This window comes from Saccostrea echinata, unplaced genomic scaffold (genome assembly GCF_033153115.1).
Source record: "Saccostrea echinata isolate AGI-Se365-2 ecotype Australia unplaced genomic scaffold, CSIRO_AGI_Sech_v1 ptg000016l, whole genome shotgun sequence".
Lineage (NCBI taxonomy): Eukaryota > Metazoa > Mollusca > Bivalvia > Ostreida > Ostreidae > Saccostrea > Saccostrea echinata.
Window position 1 is genome coordinate 23195041 of NW_026889765.1, and position 20792 is coordinate 23215832.

The window sequence follows — 20792 nt, forward strand, 5'->3', positions numbered from 1 at the left end:
AGACTTTTTAATGATGTTACATATTGTTGATTTTTAACGACTATTTTGGGGTATGCAAAACATCAAAATGGAATAAATTCTCGAATTTGATCGATATGTAAAATTTCGTATTAAATTTTTACAAGTAAATTATATAATTCATACTTGGTTTTTTCCCTGTCTTGCAATGCAATGCGCTGTATTGCAATGTCCGATAACGTGGCCAACGAAAATAAACTTAGTCAATTTTTGTTTTACGTGATCTAATTGAAAATTAAGTTCAAATTAACACTTTTTCCACTTCACATTTCTAAAAAAAAAAAAAAAGTTTTGAAAAAAAAACGGATGGGAATCAGCAATCAAATTTGACATCAAATGTCAAAAGACTTTACGAAAAATTAACAAATTGCCGATTTTTTTGTTGAATGACCAAGTTTGGTAAATGCGAGTTCGTCGGACGTGTCAAAAAAATGATTAGAATTTGGAGCATTTAAATGCCCTATAAGGTCCTATTTAGTAGCACATGATTGGTGAGATATATTCACACTAACAAGAGAGTTTACCGTTAGTTACTCTGAGGATACTCTACTTGTACATAGAATTAAACATACCCCACCATCCACCCTCCAAAGACATCTAAGTTAAATTATGCAAATTTCACAAAATACAACCAATAACAAGCAGGAATTGTATAAAGGAGACGTCTTTAGAGGGTGGATGGTATGGGATGCTTAATTCCTTGTACAAGTAGAGTATTACTGCTTGTATACTGTTCTCTACTGCACAGTGTTCCTGTGAAAATACAATACAGTATAATGTCTGCCTAATTGGCTAATCAAAATAAACTGGGTCTACTTTCGATTGAAAATATTGTTCAAAATTCCCATTAATTTCAAATTAGTGATTTATAAAAACTTTTACATGATTTACTAAACGAAATTCATAGAACATTTGTTGTACATATCCTCTGAAATGATTATCCGCTAAACATGCATTATACGAATAAGAAATAATAATCAATAATAATGTCAAAAGACTTTAAAATTAAGCTACATATTGCTGATTTTTTAACTATTTTGCGGAAGGCAAAACATCAAAATGGAATGAATTCTACAATTTGATTGATAAGTAAAATTTTATGTTGAACTTTTACAAGTAAGTTATATAATTAATACTTATTGTTTTTCCTGTGCTGCAATGCAGTGCATCGTATTGCAACGTCCGATAATGTGGCCAACCAAGATAAACTTAGTCAATTTTTGTTTTACATGATCTAATTGACAATAAAGTTCAAATTAACACTTTTTCTACATCACATTTTTGTCCCCCGCTTTCACTAAATGATAGTATTCAGCATGTGAAATGAAAAAAGTTATGACGTCTGCCTTGTACAAACTCATCAAATCATTATTACAGTGTGATAAATATTCTATATAAAAAGAATCTTCTATACACATATTAAAGAATAAGCAATCAAATCTTTACATCCATATTTCCATTTTTTATTTGCTTCAATACTCATGTATACATTTAATAATTCTACAAATCCAGGGAGGGGGAAGTCCGCCCCCCCCCCCCCCACGAACTGTACATGCTCTTCTTCTTTCTATAAGCGAGGGACACATATTCTCTGAATTAGCTTGTTAAAAATGTTGAAAAAAAAACGGATGGAATGGAATTATTTTTGTCAATGTATCTTAATATGATGGTCCTCTTTATAAATCCTGAATCAGCAATCAATCAAAATGTCAAAATACTTTACGACAAATTTACAAATTACTGATTTTTTGTTGAATGACCAAGTTTGGGTACATCTGAAGTGTATTCATTTGTTCGTCGGACGTGTCAAAGCATTGATTAGAATTGTGGAGCATTTAAATGCCCTATAAAGTCCTATTTAGTAGCGCATGTTTATTGAGATAAATTCACACTAACAAGAGAGTTTACCGTTAGTCACTCTGAAGTTAACACTTGCTAGTCTATGAACGACTCTAAAGTCTTATATAGTATACAGGCTTGCTGTTGTATAACATTGACTTAATATTTGCATAATATAAAGCGGAAAACAATGATCGTTATGTCTACGTTGATCAAAGGGACATCATTTGAGTTATCGAACGTTACATTATGCAAATTTCACAAAATACAACCAATCACAAGAAGGAATTGTATAAAGAAGACGTTTTTGGAGGGTGGATGGTGGGGTATGTTTAATTCCATGTAGAAGAAGAGTACTACTGCTTGTCTTCTGTTCTCCACTGCACAGTGTTCAATTCAAAATGCCTGACAAATTGGCTAATCAGTAGTTCTGAAGACATAAGAATGCAGACATGCACCAGACAATTATAACATACATGTACTTACAGAAAGCCAACTTAATTGTCGGTATTGTCAGTTCACAATAGCTCATCAGACCAAATACAAATAAACATTTCATGAGTTGATTTATTGAAACTACAACATCTTTCAACAAAAATAAATCTGTAAAAAAAAAAAAAAAACAACAAAAAAAAAAACAACAAAAAAAAAACAAACACTTTATAGAATAAAAAATGTTTTTCCTAGGTTATATGAGATGAAAGTGTATCATTTTTCTATTCGAGTCATTTTGGATAGAGAAGGAAAATTGCACTGAAAAATCACAAGCTAACAAGAAATTAACCTCAAAATAAATTAAAAATTAATGATGAATGTCCAAACCAAAAATCACTGAGGAGACTGTAGCTCTATTGCTTTGAACTCTGTGGTAGCTGAGGAAAATTAAACACTTCTGTTTCAGTTTTACATGTACAGAATTATGCAATTTGATGTTTCTTTGGTTTTTTTAACTAGCTACGTTTAACTGAAATCCCCCAAAACTTATGGAAGTGTGACATTTTGAAGGATTTTCAAAAATTATACTTTTTTGTAGAAGCATGGCGACAAAAACCATCATTTTGTTCTGTTGAGAATTATATGCATTTTTAAGTAGTCCAATGATATTCATATCAGAACTATGAGGAATCTGAGATCTGTTGATTTTTTTTCCTGGTTTCCAGTCTTTCAGATGACATTTATCAGAATATTTGGATTTTAACCTCTAGGTTCTCTGGGTTTGTCATATACTGTCTTATCATTAACAATTACCTTCAATAATACACCATTATGAAGCATTCTAGATGTAATCTTTCAAATCTTTGCTTAACAATAACCACGTGTGCCTTGATTTTTGACACCCCATGCGAGAAAAACAAACAAACAGAATCAGGAGTCCTATTCTGGTTGAAATCTTTGAATTCTGTTAATTTCTCTAAATATTTGTCTACAATATGCCATATTTGGAATATTTCAAGCATTTAATACCTTAAATTTTCTGAAGAATAGATCTTTCTATGAGAAAAATAGATAAATGAAATCAGATCCTTTGAATGACATCATTTTTATTACTATAAAGTCCACACGTTTTATTTTTTGGCTTGTGTGTTTTTTGCAAATAGGTAGGTAGGTTTTTCAAAGATGGTTGGACACTAAACAGAGAAAAAACTTGGAATGGCCTTAACTGATAAAGAAATATACATGTATATACTAAAAATTCTAATATTTTTGGATTTTATTGGAAGAATACACTCAGAAAATTTATCGAATTATTTTTTATTTAGAAACATAGAGAAAGTTAGCCATTGTCATGTTTTTGTCAATTTAATCTGTAAAGCGTATCATAACCTAGTCTAGTAAATCCATAACACTTAAAATGCAGTAAACAATACTTATAGCAGAGTGCCACAGATGAGGTACAATTTTGATATGTTAATGTAATAATGTAATTAGTTATATGTTTTAATTCATGTTTTTAAACTAGCTAGGGGAAAGAAAATCACTTCGCTGAAAGTGTGAATTCATTTAAAGTGTGTTCTCTGTAACCATGTTTTACTGCACTGAGAAACTGTAAACAGGTCTGGGGAACCTACTGAAAGAAAAAGAATTTTGAGAAATTGTTTACAGATAGATAGACAACAGACATCTTATCAATATATAACTTTTTATCACAAAATAGTTATAGCAAAATTGTGATTTGAGACCAGTGATCACTGATTGAAATACATAAGTTTAAAAAAAGTAGTATGTCTTTATCTGGTTCTTGTAAATTTCATATAACATGTATTATGATTTTCAAAAAGAGGACAATCTTTGTAATTCAATGACACACTGTGATTTTGCTAGAAGTCATTTTACTCATATGTTTCAATTATGTCACTTACAGTACAGTACATGATCTTATAAATGATTAATAATTTAATCTGCAAAAATAATTGCACAAGATTTACGATTCATGCATTTTTTGCTTTTGCCATACACCTCAGTTGAGCCTTCTGGATTATTTGAAGATTATATGATAAGCAGGATAGGCTTGGCTGTCATGAAATATCACAAACATCACAGGGTTACTGGGATTATCAGAGGCAGAATCATAGGTCACATGACTTCCTGCACCTTGTTTTGGTGGAAGTACATTCATGCTACCGTTTCCAGTGCAAGCATCACCGGTGGCGACTTGGACGGAGAACATGTGTTTGTGTCCATTTGAGTCAGCTCTACAATAACCTAAAGAGTAGGAAGCATTCACAGCAAAGTAGACACCAGCACCATACGACGTACCTAGAAATAGAAAAAAAAAATTATCATTCATTGTTCAAGCATAAATTCGGTCTTCTTGAAAATGCACATAAAGTGTATATGTATGTGACGGTGGGATTAACTTAAAATTGGGCATTGTTTAAAAAAAAAAAGCTGATTTTATTGCATCTGGTGTCTCAGAAAAGCTTGCTATGCATGATACTGACAGTATTTGATAGAAGCAGTGAGGTGTACCATATGCACTAAAATCAACTAAGTTTAGTTAAACAAGAGGCCTAGGGGCCACATCGCTCACCTGAGCACTATGGCTAGGTAAAGCAGAAATCAGTTCAGTCTTGAAAGGTTGAAAAATTTAAATATAAAAGTGGTTGGGGGGGAGGGGGGGGGGGTTGGGTTATGAATTGAACAAATTTGAATCTACATTATCTGAGGATGCTTCCATTTAAATATGACCAATCATGGCTTTGCTGTTCTTGAGAAGAAGATTTTTAAAGATTTTTCCTATATATTCCTATGTAAAACTTTGATCGCCTGTTGTGGCCCCACCCGACCCCGGGGGGTCATGATTTGAACAAACTTTAATCTACACTATCTGAGGATGCTACCATATAAATATGACCAATCATGGCTTTGCTGTTCTTGAGAAGAAGATTTTTAAAGATTTTTCCTATATATTCCTATGTAAAACTTTGATCGCCCATTGTGGCCCCACCTGACCCCCAGGGGTCATGATTTGAACAAACTTGAATCTACACTACCTGAGGATGCTTCCACATAAGTTTCATATTTTCAAGCACAGTGGTTCTTGAGAAGAAGATTTTTTAATGATGCAATTAATTTTTCACGAATTCTTAATTAACTCCCCTTGGAAGAAGGCGTGGCCCTTCATTTGAACAAACTTGAATCCCCTTTACCCAAGGATACTTTGTGGCAAGTTTGGTTGAAATTGGCCCAGTGGTTCTGGAGAAGAAGTCGAAAATGTGAAAAGTTTACAGACGGACAAACGGACAGACAGACAGACAGACGGACAGACGGACTACAGACAAAATGTGATCAGAAAAGCTCACTTGAGCCTTCGGCTCAGGTGAGCTAAAAATCATTTTTGTAAAATGGAGCCTTGTTCTCTGCATGGAAATTGTCGACCTTGCTTGCATCTTCTATATCTAGTCAGACGACACGTTCCTCAAATGCTTTGTATACCTTAGTATTATGTCAAAAATTATTCATAATTGTCATTCTCTTGTGATTTCTAAATTGTTTTCAATATGTTTTTTTAAAAATAAGTACACCTAAAATTGTGACATTAGCAATTCAAAGATTACACATAAGGATTATATAAGAAATATCACCCTCTGGTATCTTGGCCAAATGCCTGGTAAGGTACTACCTCAACTTTTGGTGAGGAAACTTGTTTAAGTAGCTATACATCAATGACAAATTCTTGGGAAAAATTCAATATTTTTGAAAATGGCTCTTTCCTCTCATACTTACATATGACAAATTTTAGTCATTCACTGCCGTTGAATGTTTCTTTCACTTGTACTGTTATACACTTAAATATTTTAACCTTTTCCTTTATAATACATGGACTATTATACTTGTTCATGCCATAATGGTTTCAAGGTTAGCAATTCACCAAGTCAGTTAAATACTTATGAGATTCAACATAAAAATAACTCACAGTAAATTATACATACCATGTCTTCCACAGTAGCTTCTATTAAATCCATTATTGATGACTTTATCTACAGTTTCTGGGTAGGTCCCATGCCACAACCATTTTTCTGGGTCTTTCCCATTCTTCACCTGAATTTCCTTTCTTTTTGCGGCATATTGCTGATACAAATATGGGTTCTGCACTCTTCGTATCTAAATAGATAATTTTTGCAGTTAACACACTAGCATGCAAGAAAATTATTTTTCAATTAAGAAAAAATTCCTTGAGAAAATGTGATTATCAAAAAATGTAATTTTTGATTAACCCCCATTCTCATAATAACCCATTTTCATGCTTACAAAATTTCCTATGCATCAAACAAAATCATATTTCATTTCCCTGCAATATCACATTTTCACACACTTTTTATTGCTCGTTTTTTGTCATTTTTTCTTTTTATTGCTGGTTTTTTGTCATTTTTCTTAAATTTTATACCAATTTTTTTGATGGTATGCCAGAGGTGATATCTAGTGAAAACAAATGGGAATTTATCAACTCATCAAATGTAAGCAATAATTGATTTTAACACAAGTTTTGTAACTTTTATGTCATCATGAAACTAAGAAATTCAAAGAAACTTGCTGGGCAAGTATTCGCAGGAGTTGTTAATGTTACATCTCTACGACATGAACATTAACCATATATTATGTCACGGATGAGTAAGTTGTGAAGCTTTAAAGTAGAAAAAGGAATTGAATTTACTTCATGCAAATTAGGATTTGTAAATCCTCATACCACAAGCACATATTGATTTTGACACTGCATAACCTGATTTAAAATTAAAAATGCATTTTTGTATCTACATATATATTGAATAATCTTCATATATACCGGTATGATATACCGTATGATACAAACACATTAATAGTACAACACAAATTTATATAATTCTGTTGAACCTAAAGGTTTTGTAAAGAATATTCATATATCAAATAAAAAGGAAAAAAATTGCTTTGTTATTTTTTCCCTCCAAACCCAGCTGTTTAATGAATACATAATGAATAATGAATACATGAATATGTAATTTCACAGATATACACTGTATAGGTATATATACAACTTTGATTACAGTAATGATGACCGGTAATTTTCTGAACAATATCATTTTCATTTATTTTGAAAATTTTTCTATCCATTTTAAGTTTATTTTGTATTAATTATTAATTCTTAACTTTTTTTTCAGTTTTTACCTTCCTTGAAAACAGAAAAATTAAAACAATAGTACACACAAACATACACAAACTGGTTTAACTGAAGTCTTATACCTGATAAAATTTACTTTTGTCCTACTTGTATTCTCATTTTGGAACTACTTATTGAGATTTCAATCACATCAAGATCTTCTAGAATGGATATCACTGCGTTCAGGCCTGTAGGAAGCAACTTCATTGGGAAAGGGGGGGGGGGGGTTTCAACGATCAACTTCAAAAACCTAACAGAAATTCTTTGAGAAACATAAAAAAGAGATGTTTGTGAAACACTTATGCCTCCCCCCCAAATAACTGGAATTTTTCTAAGTCCAAGGGGCATAACTCTGTCAAAAAATGCTCGATCTTACCCAAAACAGAACTTGACCTTGATATTTTTATGATAAATCTGTATACCAAATTTCATTTCAGTATGTGCAACCTCTGTGAAAAAATGAACGGAAACTGCAAATCATTGGAATTTTTCCAAATCCATGGGGCATAACCAAATATTGCTTGATCGTACCCAAAACAGAACTTGACCTAGATATTCTTATGATAAATCTGTATACCAAATTTCATTTCAGAATGTGCAATGTCTGCAAGGAAAATGAATGGGAACTGCAAATTATTAAAATTTTTCTAAGTCCAAGGGGCATAACTCTGTCAAAAATTGCTCAGTAGACCCAAAACAGAGCTTGACATAGATATTTTTATGATAAATCTGTAAACTAAATTCGATTTCAGCATGTGCAACCTCTGTGAAGAAAATGAATAGAAACTGCAAATCATTGGAATTTTTCTAAGTCCAAGGGGCATAACTCTGTCAAAAATTGCTTGATCTTACCCAAAACAGAACTTGATTAATATATTCTTATGATAAATCTTTATACCAAATTTCATTTCAGTAAGTGCAACTTCTGCAAAGAAAATGAACAGAAACTGTTGGTGGACCGACAGACCAATCAACAGACAGCAGCAAAGTAATATGCCCTCCCTCTTTGAAGGGAGGCATAAAAATAGTAAAATGTCATCAGACATTTTGATGGGGAACAACCTTAAATTAGCTGAATTTTCTACTGTACTACTATATACTAGCAAAATTATTGTATGCCACCCCCATCCCACCCCCAGCTTCTAGTGCCTGATGTCACCCTAATGTGCACAGGTTTGAATATTTGTGATTTTTTTTAGTTGATAAGAGTTCTAAGAATTCTGGAAAAACAATAAGTTGAGGACAAAAGACAGATGATAGACAGAAAGTGATCAGAACAAGACCCACTTGAACTTCTTTGAGATCAAATGAGCTATTAAAAAAATCAGACATGTTTTCTACTCAATGATGTGAGAATTTTTGAATCATTTACATGCACAAGAGATCATTCTTTAATTGATTGAAATCCAACCTCTACAATGTCTGACATCTCGTATGAGGCTGATAACTGAGTCTTCAGCTTTCTGTATAATTTCTATTTCATGATAAAAACATAAAGCCATGAAATATCATTTGGTTATTATTTTTTTTTATATACTTATCCTGCACTATTCTTTGCACAAGATATGTAATACATGTATGCTTGTTCATGTATTTGTTTATTATGAAACTAATTAAAAAATAAAATGTGTGCTGCAATCCTTGGTGATTATATTATTGCCCCTGTGGATATTTCTTTAATTTTCTGACTTTCAGGAATATTTTGATTAGTTCATATATACTTTACTTCACCTGGTCAGCACTTAAATAGCTTTATAATTTACAATAAGAGGAGATGTAGGTGAAGTGTGCATGATGTTTTCTCCTCATTTCAACAAATAAAATGACATTTTTTGTAAATTTTCACACTTAATTTTTTTCTTTGTCTTTAATTTCTGTCACATTTTACTTGCAAAACTTAAAGAAGAAAATATTATACGTCTTAATACCTCTGACACCGAGACAGCTCCTTGACTAGAGGCCTTGAACTTTGACATGACCATCTGGTACTCACTGTCCCCAGGTTTCAAGGTGATTTCAACCATCGTCTGGGTATTCTTCATATGAGCCCATTTGGCTGGCAATCCAACAGAGGAAGCACCTTAAAATTATGTACATTATAATCAATAAATCAATCAAAGTAGATACATTTCATTAATTTCTATTGATTTACTGTTCATAATTCACAATATTTTTAAAAGATAGTTTGTTGGTACATGCAGGTATTGAAAATCGTCTGTACAATGCATGACTGTATCCGTAGAATATTGCCTTGATCTATAACCAGGATACAATAGCTGTTTCTTTCTAAATTTGTTGCCATTTACAAGTTATTACATATATCTCCTTGGTTTGATTCCAAATTTGATTAAAAACAAACTGATTTCAGACACAATTACAGCTCTGGAATACATTTTAGGCACCTGATCTAGCTTTCACTTGGCAAAATTTTCACTCAGTTGTAAATATTGAGAAATTAACCGAGATAAAGCAGTTGTAAAAGTAAATATTCATGTATAAGTGCATTTCGAGAAAAGCTCCTATATGTGCATGTATTTATTTATTAAGCTTAAATTCACAGACAGGAAGTAGTGCAAAACAGTGCAAAAGGCACTCATATATGATTACAGCAAAAATATTAAGTACATTTACAGTTTTCTACTAATCCTTACCCTTATCTACTCGTTTGATCTTGTACTTTTTCCTATAATTGTTTTTCTCATGCTCCTCCATCTTTTTTAAGTCAATAACATATTCAATTCCTTTACTGTCCTTTACAATACATGAATCCTTTCTGGCCTGGTGCGCATTCTCAATCTGTAAGTTGATGTCATCCCTAAATGTTGACCATTTATCAGGAGAGGCTTCGTACTGCCATTTGACGTATTTCTGGACAGTCTTAGCACTCTCTTGGTCCTTCACCTCATGTAGATACTTATAAATAGCTACAGCTGCTTCATTTACATTTGCTGTTAAGCCCAGCAGTTCTATTTTTCCTTCTTTGACAATGACTTTGGTGTCTTTTGCAATTCTTTTAATTTCATCCATCTACAAAACAATCGCTCTGGTTTCATAATTATCAGTACATCTTCTGAGATACTTTTCACAATTACCAAAAATATTTAGTACAACAAATTGTAACTTTCTTTCAAAAGCAATATTGTTGAATTCTTACAATTCTTAAAACATTTGACTCAAATATAAATATGTTTTAAACCTTAATTACCAAAGCAGAATTTTTCTTTTTAAGAAAACTATATAATTGATCATATTTATCAAACATATTGTAAAGCAATCAATAACTCCAACGCTATGATTTATATAATTTCATAACTGTAATTATGATAAAGTTGGATGGAAATGGATTATACAGATAAAAATGGACTATATTCTTATATGGATGGCCATCAAAGAATTGCGAATTGGTTATCTGCAAGACATTCCGACCCAATGACCAGTTAATCATATCAAAATAAACACTTTCTTGACATTCAAGTAGCCCTATTCATATAGAGCAGATGTCATGCAAGTTCATTCTGCATTGTCACCATAATCAGAACCAAGTCTAAACTATCCCATAATTTACAATGTTTGTTTAATGCTAACTGCAAATGATATCATGAGTAAAATACACATATCAATTCACAGTACTCAACGACTTAATTAAAGAATTACAGGACATACTGTGTAGTGACATGGTGTTTAAACAGTACTAGTACTATATTATGTAAGATGCCTTTATAATTACAAAGCATACTGTTTTACTGATAAGCTCCCCTTACCTGACTGTAACTAAATGTGTATTTTGACACATCAATTTCTTTCCTTTCACATTCACTCTTAAGCACTCTGTCTAAGCTAATTTTGGCATTCTTGATCTTTTCCTCAGAGTTTGAAAGAATTAGAAAGGTAATCCTTTCATCCATTTGACCTTGCCCATGTCCTTGACCTCTGTATCCATGGTCATGATTCTTATGTCCATGCCATTTTCTACGAGTGTCTCTTTCATCGTCTTCATCAGAGCCCATGACATCTTAATAAAATTCATACGAGTTATTCATAAATTCATATACTAATGCCTAGAAAGTTTCTAATTGTACCCAGAGTATATTAATAAATGTATACAGTGAAACCTGTCTTACCTGACATGCACAAGCTGGGAGACATTTTTTTTTGGGGGGGGGGGGGGGGGGGGGGAGAGGGGGGATAGACAGAGTGTCAAATTAGACAGTGTTAAAAAAACATGGAAATAAGTAAAAAAGAAAATAACAAGAAGTCTGTGAGCCAATGCTCACTAATAATACCCCCACTCTGATGTGAATACACAAGTTCAGTTACGGACAAACACAGTGATAATCAAGAAATTGACATCGGATTTGTAAAAAATGAATCCCATTATATGGCATGCCTAAACAAATATTGTGCTAAAATTTCAAGCATCTGCGATGAGTAGTTGCTGAGAAAACTAAGACCAAAATTTGTTATGTATGGCATGGACAGATACATGGATAAACAGGAAGTTGACATCGGACTTGTACAAAAATGATGAATCCCAACGTATGGCATGCCTAAACAAAGAGTGTGTTAAAATTTAAAGCACCTGGGATGAGTAGTTGCTGAGAAAACTAGGAATAAAATGTTTGTTATGTATGGTACGGACAGACGCACGGATAAACAGAAAGTTGACATCAGATTAGTACAAAAATTAATCTCACCATATGGCATGCCTAAACAAAGAGTGTGCTAAAATATCAAGCATCTGCGATGAGTAGTTGCTGAGAAAACTAAGACCAAAATTTGTTATGTATGGTACTGACAGATGCATGGATAAACAGGAAGTTGACATCAAATTCATACAAAAATGAATCCCACCATATGACATGCCTAAACAAAGAGTGTGTTAAAATTTCAAGCATCTGCGATGAGTAGTTGCTGAGAAAACTGTGACCAAAGTTTGTTATGTATGGTACGGACAGACGCACGGATAAACAGGAAGTTGACATCATATTAGTATAAAAATTAGTACAAAAATTAATTCCACCATATGGCATGCCTAAACAAAGATTGTGCTAAAATTTCAAGCATCTGCGATGAGTAGTTGCTGAGAAAACTACGACCAAATTTGTTATGTATGGTACGGACAGACTCACGGATAAACAGGAAGTTGACATCGAATTCATACAAAAATGAATCCCACCATATGGCATGCCTAAACAAAGATTGTGCTAAAATTTCAAGCATCTGCGATGAGTAGTTGCTGAGAAAACTACGACCAAATTTGTTATGTATGGTACGGACAGACTCACAGATAAACAGGAAGTTGACATCGAATTCATACAAAAATGAATCCCACCATATGGCATGCCTAAACAAAGATTGTGCTAAAATTTCAAGCATCTGTAATGAGTAGTTGCTGAGAAAACTGCGACCAAAATTTGTTACGGACAGACAGACACACACACAGACAGACAGACAGACAGACAAACAAGGGTAAAACAGTATACCCCCCTCTCCTTTGGAGCGGGGGTATAAAAATTAAGGTTGGAATTCACAGAGAAATGGATTGCACAGGTGTCAGATTAGACAGTTTTCACTGTATTACTTGATGTAGAATAAATGTTTCTAATCTAACAGAATTAACTATACATTTTACTAATGTTTCTCTGAAAAAATATCAGCTTTTGCTTCAGGTAACTTAATTATCTTCTTACTCTGTTTCTTGTAACCTTGTCTTAAAATGTTGTGATACCTTTGATTTTTCCAGTGACAAAATCCTTAATCTGTGTGAAAGCTCCTTGGGGGAGGGTATCAAGTGAGGACTGGAATACTGAAACCATATCTCTCTGGAAAACAATTACTCTCACTGTCTCTAGATTCTCTGGTGAAAATTTCCTCATGGCTTTGAACATGTATTTGGCAATCTCTGCAGGATCACTATTTCTCACGCCTGAAAAAAATATAGGCTAGCCTACAGTACATGATGTAGATCGTGGTATTAAATAAAGGTGTTCCAGAACTTTAAGTAAACTTCTCTGGAAAGTGACTCTGGATTCCGTTTGGTGTTGCAATAATTTGAAATGCACAGATTTCAAGGGAAAAACTTGCATGGCTGTTTTGTTTGTGATTATTAATTTTATCTTATATGTTAACTCAGTTAAATAATTTCAACTTAGCGGTAAATGAAAAGTCTTTATAATTAATGACACAGCATCCTTCATAATAACCAAACACCCAATACCTGTGTTTATTAACATGGACTCAAACTCTGTTGTTTTTGTTTACATATTATGTGGATTAGCTAAGCACTGCACACATATTCAAACACAAACTGAAAACAAGGGTTTCTTTATTCTGCTTTCTTACATTTCTATTTTGATTTAATTCGATTATTGTTTTTATATCTTATTTTATACACATGTATTTGTATTATACACTACTGATTTCCCACTGTTCTTAAATATCAAGGATAAACATGAGTACTGTATTTGAAACTGCAATGTTACATTGAATTGTACGATAATCAAACATGCCTAAAATTTGTATTTTTGATACTGTAGTATAGAAAGGAGGAATGAGTTAACATACATTGAAAATTCATAAATACATATAATATAATAAAAAAAAAAATGGCTGGACTGGGAATCAAATCCAGGAACCCTGCATTGCTAGTTAGATGCTCTAATCACAAAGCTTTCCAAGCCGATGTCCTCGGTCCAGCCTAAATTCCTACAATACTTTTTGGATAAAAGAAGTTTCTAAAAATGTTTTTATAATACATCAGCCTGAAACACTCCTATAACATGTAAGTCATATATAATATTTTCAAGGATATAAACTTCAAATCTGTCACAATGTCCCTTTAAATTTCCTGCTTTTATCACTCCCCAATCAAAGGCTATAGCAATAAGTAAGTGCTTCAAATGATTTACACATCAAATTCAAAGTCACCATTGAAGAGAATAATCAAAATATTTCTGTCTGATCTAAACATGAAAATAAACCAGAAATCTCTGATTTTTAGTTTCCTCTTATAATCTCATGGTGGAAGAGAAAAGCTGCACCTGCATTTTCTTTTTAGGTTTTATGCATCCTAACATTCTCTAAACTTTTACGTAGTTTTATGGAAAATGGAGCAAAACTGTTGGAAGAAGTGGCATTTTGAAAGAATTTCTTAAAAATTCCCATTTTTAGTAACCATAGCATCTCTGTTGACTGTTGACAAGACAGAAATATATATGTAAGTTTGATCTTGTCCAAAGTCTACAAAGAAATCTTTCTTTCTCCTTCTCACCTGTTCCTAGAGCTGGGAAGGAAATGGACCTACACCCTGTCTTGTCAGCATGAGCCAATGCCTTGGCCACCATATGCTCCCATTCCTCTGCCGATCTCTGGGCTTTCACATGAATGATGTACTTACAACCCATCCGTCCTCCTGATGTAACAACATAGCCCTCTGATGAGAAAGACTGGGCTACAACACAAAGTAACCCATACCCGATTATTAACGGTAAACTTAGTAACCAACTAAAGTTTATAACACATAATTACATTCAGTGCAATTTGCTTTAAAACCATGCAAGTACAATAAAATTTTGTGTTCAAACATGGATATACATGTAATCTGCAAAACAAATTAAGTAACAATTTAATATCACTGAACCTGGTATCTGTCTGACAGTGAGATTTTTTTCTTTGGTCACAGCCCATATCTTTTGTACAACAGATAGGAAAGTACAGAGTAATATGACCTTATGACCTTGAACTTTACATAGTGACATAATGACAAAATGCTCTGCATCTTTTCAACCATAAGGAGTAGGCTTGTTTTTAATAACAATGTAACCTAAAAACTTTTTTCACTGCAGTTGACTATGGATTTTTCTGTCTACCTGATCAATACAAAGGGCTCAAGACTTGTGCGAACCAGTAGACAGGGGATGCTTACTCCTCCTAGGCACCTGATCCCACCTCTGAAATTTCTAGAGCATTGTTTTTCAAGGCATCTTTTCTTGAAGATAACACTACAGTGGCCTAAACTTTATTCTGTACATCACTTTTTATTTGTGAGAACTTTATTTTCGCGAGTCCGTCTGCTCGAGAAAATTTAAATCTCGCATATAATTCCATTATTAAATATTGTATAGAGCAATAATCAAAATTCGTGAAAATTTTGTTTCGCTTAAAAATACCAAACAACCTCTCACGAAAATAAGGTGTCACGAAAATTTAGTGGTCTACAGTATATACCTCCTCTGTTACATTCTGTCAGTATTCTGTCTCCAGCTGCTTTAAGAATAGCTTTAGAGGCAGCACCTACAATAGACTCAAAAACATAATTAATACAATCAGTTCACAAATAGAGAGGGAACTTTTCTGATTTTCAATGTGCTGTATTTTACAGGAGTACTTAATATCACGAAATGACCCTTAGACATCAAATCGCAAGAACAATAATCGGACAGTGGACAGTTAATCTAGAGATTTTACATTGATTTCAGCACCATAAAAATAAAAGAAAGTTATCTTATTTTGCAAATGGTGCTTCTCATGAAATTATGCAATAATTAATTCCTCATATACATTAGGAATCTATGTACAGTATTTAAGAAATTACTCAAACATGGATAAATCACATGCCTTTAGTTAAATCCAGATTTCCCGTTATGCTGTTGACAATAGCATCAGTTTTCTCCTGAGTTATGTCCCCCTGTCTGATCTCCACGTTCAGTTTATTTATTTTCCTCCTCCCGTCACCACTACCTGTATCTAATTATGTAAACAAAATTCCTTCATGAATTGTCTTCCAATGAGACTTTTGTTTTCATTAGGTAAAAAAAGTTTTAAAAGATAAACTTTTTGACGCAAAAGATTTCACCTGTGGATGGTTTTCCCCCTCCCCTGTGTCTGTAATCAGGACGACCTGTCTCTGTCCCTGCACCTCCACTTTCACTTTCTTTTTTGAATGCCTGATACAAAAGCAATTTATCCATTTATATTACCATAAATAATTTGTTTTAATTTATTCTGTTGTTCAAAGGAAATACACTAAGTAAAATAATTCCATTTTATCACCATGTTCAAACAATATTTCTTTTTATAAGGTTTTGCAATAATAATACATGATTATATTAATATATGTCTTGCATATCAATAAAATACAACCTCGTATTAAATAACTAAATAATTCAAAGTAGTACTAGAAAACTTTATTACATTTTCAACAGTGAGATAATGGTTTATTTATGAATATAAGTGACATTCTGTCACAGTATGAAAAGATACCAAATGATATTCTGTCACAATGTGAAAGGATATCAAAGTAAGAAAAAATAAATTTCTGACCTGTCAGAAGATAGAGATAGTAGCTAGATCATCTAGGTAAAGATTAAACTGCCGATTTCTTCCCAAATATATTGTAAAATCCATGTTACAATGTTATCAATCTCACAATTGCTAAGCTATGACATCTCAAATGCTCAACACAGCCTACGATACTATGTTAAGAAAAGATAGAGGCAAAGGGAAACTCAAAGAAAATGTAATAAACAGAAAATTCAATGTTTTGTAGTTGGATATGGAATTCATTTCACGAGTGAGATAGGATTTTTGAGTATTTTCACTCGAGCTTCGCACTCGTGAAAATACAAGAAAATTCTATCCCACTCATGAAATAAATTCCATATCCAACTACAAAACATTGAATATCCTCTATGTATCTTCTAGTTTTCACATTTATTCAACTAAAAGAAAAGATAATTTACCTCTTGCATGAAAAATTACACTTTACATCTACTTTTCAAATGTTCATACCATAAAAATGATAAAAAGTTATGATCAGGTATGTTGGAATATTGTTGTTTACCTCAAGAATGTCTGCATCTTTATAGTATATCACAAAGAATATTTCCTTCAGACTGCTGTCTCTGTTTTTACTGTGGAAATCTCTACAACATCTGAACATTGTCTGTGCAGCTAGTTCTGGTGGATAGCCCAGTCTGCCTGTTCCTAGGGCCGGGAAGGCAATAGAACTCATCTGGTTTGTGTCTGCTATTCTTAGACACTCTTTTACAAAATCTGTTAACTTCTGAAAAATATGAAGAAGAAAAAAATCTTGATTTTGATCTTGCTATGCAGGGAAAAAAAGATATGCATACATGTATAAATACTCCTTTGTTACCTAATAAGGCAAATGTAAATAGTCTGCACACGTAAATGTATGCATTGCTATAAAACATTATCTAGTTCATTAGTTGCTATATAACATTATACTAGTGAGTACTCTACAAATCTCTGATTAAAACAAAAACATGTTTAATTAAGGAGTGAATTTTTAAAATAACTACCCACGTTATACTCTTATAACCTGGGTTGGGGCAGTTTAGGCTTTTTAAACCTCAAAGCGGTCTATAAAAAATGCCTTCAAATTGTACGTAATTTAAATGTAACGTCAAGCAGATTGATACGCTTTTGACCTAAGTCATTGTGATGTAGGCAACCTAGGTTATACGATATATTCTAAATTTTTTATCCAATCAAATGACGCGTTACAACCAAAATTAAATTATAACAAAGTATTTTAAGGTTATTTTTTGTCGTCAGAAATTTCAACCTTAGTAAAATAATGACTGGATACTGGTATATTAAATCATATTAAACATTACAAAATGTTTGGCTTTCCTTATTGTTTCACGACAATATTTTACTGAATTACTCTTTAATACAAAATCAAAGTGACCTATATTTTAAATCACCGAACTCACCCCAAGAGCATCCCCTTTCCAATGATCCCATCTTTTGATTGTCCCATGATACACCTGTTTACACCTGAGGTTGCCTCCCTTTGTCATGGCTACTTTCCCTGGCTCTATTCCATGTTTGTACTTTGTTTTACATTCATCTTGGAGAGTTTCTCCACCAGCTTTGTACAGACTCTTGGATATGTTACCGATTGACAGATCCAAGGACTTGTCTGCAGAATTTACTATTACATCCACCTATTAAATTATTCATTTGAATTTATGTAAACTACAAAATACTGTATGTGTACTTAAAATAGCGGGCTTCATATTTTAGCGGCTTTGGCGCGGACAACAATGCGCTAGTTCATGAATACCACTAATAAATCATTTATAAATACAATATATGGCAAGTTTGTGCATAGCGCTAATTCATGAATATGCCAACAACTGAATACCCAGTGATTGCGCTAATTTTGAATACGCCAATTTATGTACACGTACAGTATGTTACTGTGAACAGAGAACAAACTTCTCTTTCAGCTTCTATGCTGTGCATTTCCATTATTTATCTACAGAGAGTTACATATTATATGAAGGGCAAAAAGTATTTAATTAAATCATACAGAAAAGTATATCTGTACATTAAATGGGTGTTATCATTTTTCTTAATTGAAAATACATCAAATAATACATACTTCTTCAGTTCTTCCCTAATAAATTCAGCTGCAAATTACTGTATACATGTACAAGGTTATTTTCACCCCCTAGCTGTTATTTTCGTCCTTCCACACTTGCAAACAATTTTGCTCTGTTTTAAATTCACCCAGTCACAGTTTTGTTAAAGAAATTATACTGTGTTCTTTGAATTTGCCCCGTTTTAAATTCGCCCATCTGTGGTCAGGGCAAAAGCGGCGAAAATAAAACGGGGGCGAAAATTTCCCTGTATACAGTATTTCTTACTTATCTAGGCATCATTCCTAATCAGAGCAATTCAGTTAAGGAACAAATATAATAGTGAACTAAATTACAATGTATAACTAATGAATGGGCACTCAAATGTTACTAATATGGAATACTGCCGTTCTTGTGGGGCACCCTTACCAATGAATTTTCATCCCCATAAATAATTATTACGTTAACAGATCAATTTATTCAAATTCTATAAATGAGTTACCATGACATTATGACCCCATGAACCAATAAAATTTTGCTTTTCCATGAACATTGACCCCCATGAATTAAAATGATTCCATAATACATTGTACTTAAAGGATGAATCTAATAGCTACCCATGTATATACCCCACATAACCAGGGCTGAGGCAGTTTATGCTTTAAACCTATGAAATTTTTCCTTTTGATTTTCAATCATTGAGTTAAAAATTCAGACAATTTCCTTTCAATTAAGGCAAATTTCCTTCAAAAATGACTTCAAGTTGTACTAAATTGAAGTGTTAGATCAAGTGGGTTGATACATTTTTGGCGTATTTAAGTCATATTGTGACATTATAAGGCAACACATTATATGATATAACTGAATTTTTCTATCCAATCAAATTACACATTACAACCAGAAATAAATTCTTAAGATATAATAAAATTATTAAATAAATCATTTGAATTACAAAATTTGAAGCTGATTTTAAAAATAACCTCTTTTCAATGTCAGCAGTTAAAAACAATGTACATGCAGTCAGCATATCATATTCAGTAACCAGATGTGTTGTAACGCCATGAATGCCCCGGCAGGCGGTCAAAATTTCAAATGCCATATTTAGTTTTCAATTTCTATTTGACCTTGACCTGTTTTTCTGGTAAAATACCTGCATATGCAATTTCAACCTTATACATACATCCCTACAAAAGTTAGAGAGCAGAAACTGAAAATTTTTTATTTTTTTCTAGGTTCAAGAGGGATATCTCTGTCAAAAATCAAAAGACCAAATTCGAACTTGACCTGCATATTCCTATGATGTATCCATATTTCTTTGAGAAGAATGTGTGTAACTGTTGTAGAGATAATGAACGGAAAGTGAATGATGACAGAATGACAGAATGATGGAACAGGGTAACACTATATGCCTCAGCCATTTTATAGCGGGGGCATAAAAAACTACACACATACATCAATTACCCACCCTCATTTTAGCTAACTCTCCACTGAAGACTTCTATCTTCATCCTCTTACTATCACCAGACGAGGACCTTCTCCACTTCTTTTTAGCATCATCAGAGGACCTTCTCCATTTTCCCTGAGCCTCCTCATCTGAATCTTCATCTCTAGATGGTGACTGGTTACCTAAAAATTACACATGTGCCACCAGGTAACTAGTTCTCAAGAAGTAAATGTACCAGTTTTTGGACAGGTCAACTAAATTTATGATAACATAAATAATTTTCAAAAATATTTTTGATGTACTGTTTGGACTAATACATGTAGATCTTTCCACAGGTTCTCAGACTAAACTTATTTCTAAGTTAAACAATTTACTGGCTAACCAGAGTGTACCTTATCCTTGTTAATGATTTAATTTCTTTTATTTTATAATCAATAATTCAATATTTATTTTGTTTTTAACAAAC

At 32.8% G+C, this 20792-nt stretch overlaps 1 protein-coding gene across 1 annotated transcript in view; it reads right to left on the minus strand.

Moving 5' to 3' along the window:
• Window positions 1-4086: 4086 nt before the first annotated feature.
• LOC133188234 (protein mono-ADP-ribosyltransferase PARP14-like) overlaps window positions 4087-20792 on the minus strand; it is a 28562-nt gene continuing 11856 nt past the window's right edge. The window contains exons 12-25 of the mRNA XM_061323610.1: window positions 20348-20508; window positions 18232-18465; window positions 17334-17555; window positions 16347-16437; window positions 16109-16243; window positions 15719-15784; window positions 14763-14942; window positions 13221-13418; window positions 11254-11504; window positions 10144-10519; window positions 9421-9572; window positions 8904-8966; window positions 6291-6462; window positions 4087-4614 (exon numbers count right to left, since the gene is read on the minus strand). Coding sequence (XP_061179594.1) covers window positions 4334-4614; window positions 6291-6462; window positions 8904-8966; window positions 9421-9572; window positions 10144-10519; window positions 11254-11504; window positions 13221-13418; window positions 14763-14942; window positions 15719-15784; window positions 16109-16243; window positions 16347-16437; window positions 17334-17555; window positions 18232-18465; window positions 20348-20508 — 2582 coding nt within the window. The 3' untranslated portion in view covers window positions 4087-4333. The remainder of the gene's footprint in view (window positions 4615-6290; window positions 6463-8903; window positions 8967-9420; window positions 9573-10143; window positions 10520-11253; window positions 11505-13220; window positions 13419-14762; window positions 14943-15718; window positions 15785-16108; window positions 16244-16346; window positions 16438-17333; window positions 17556-18231; window positions 18466-20347; window positions 20509-20792) is intronic.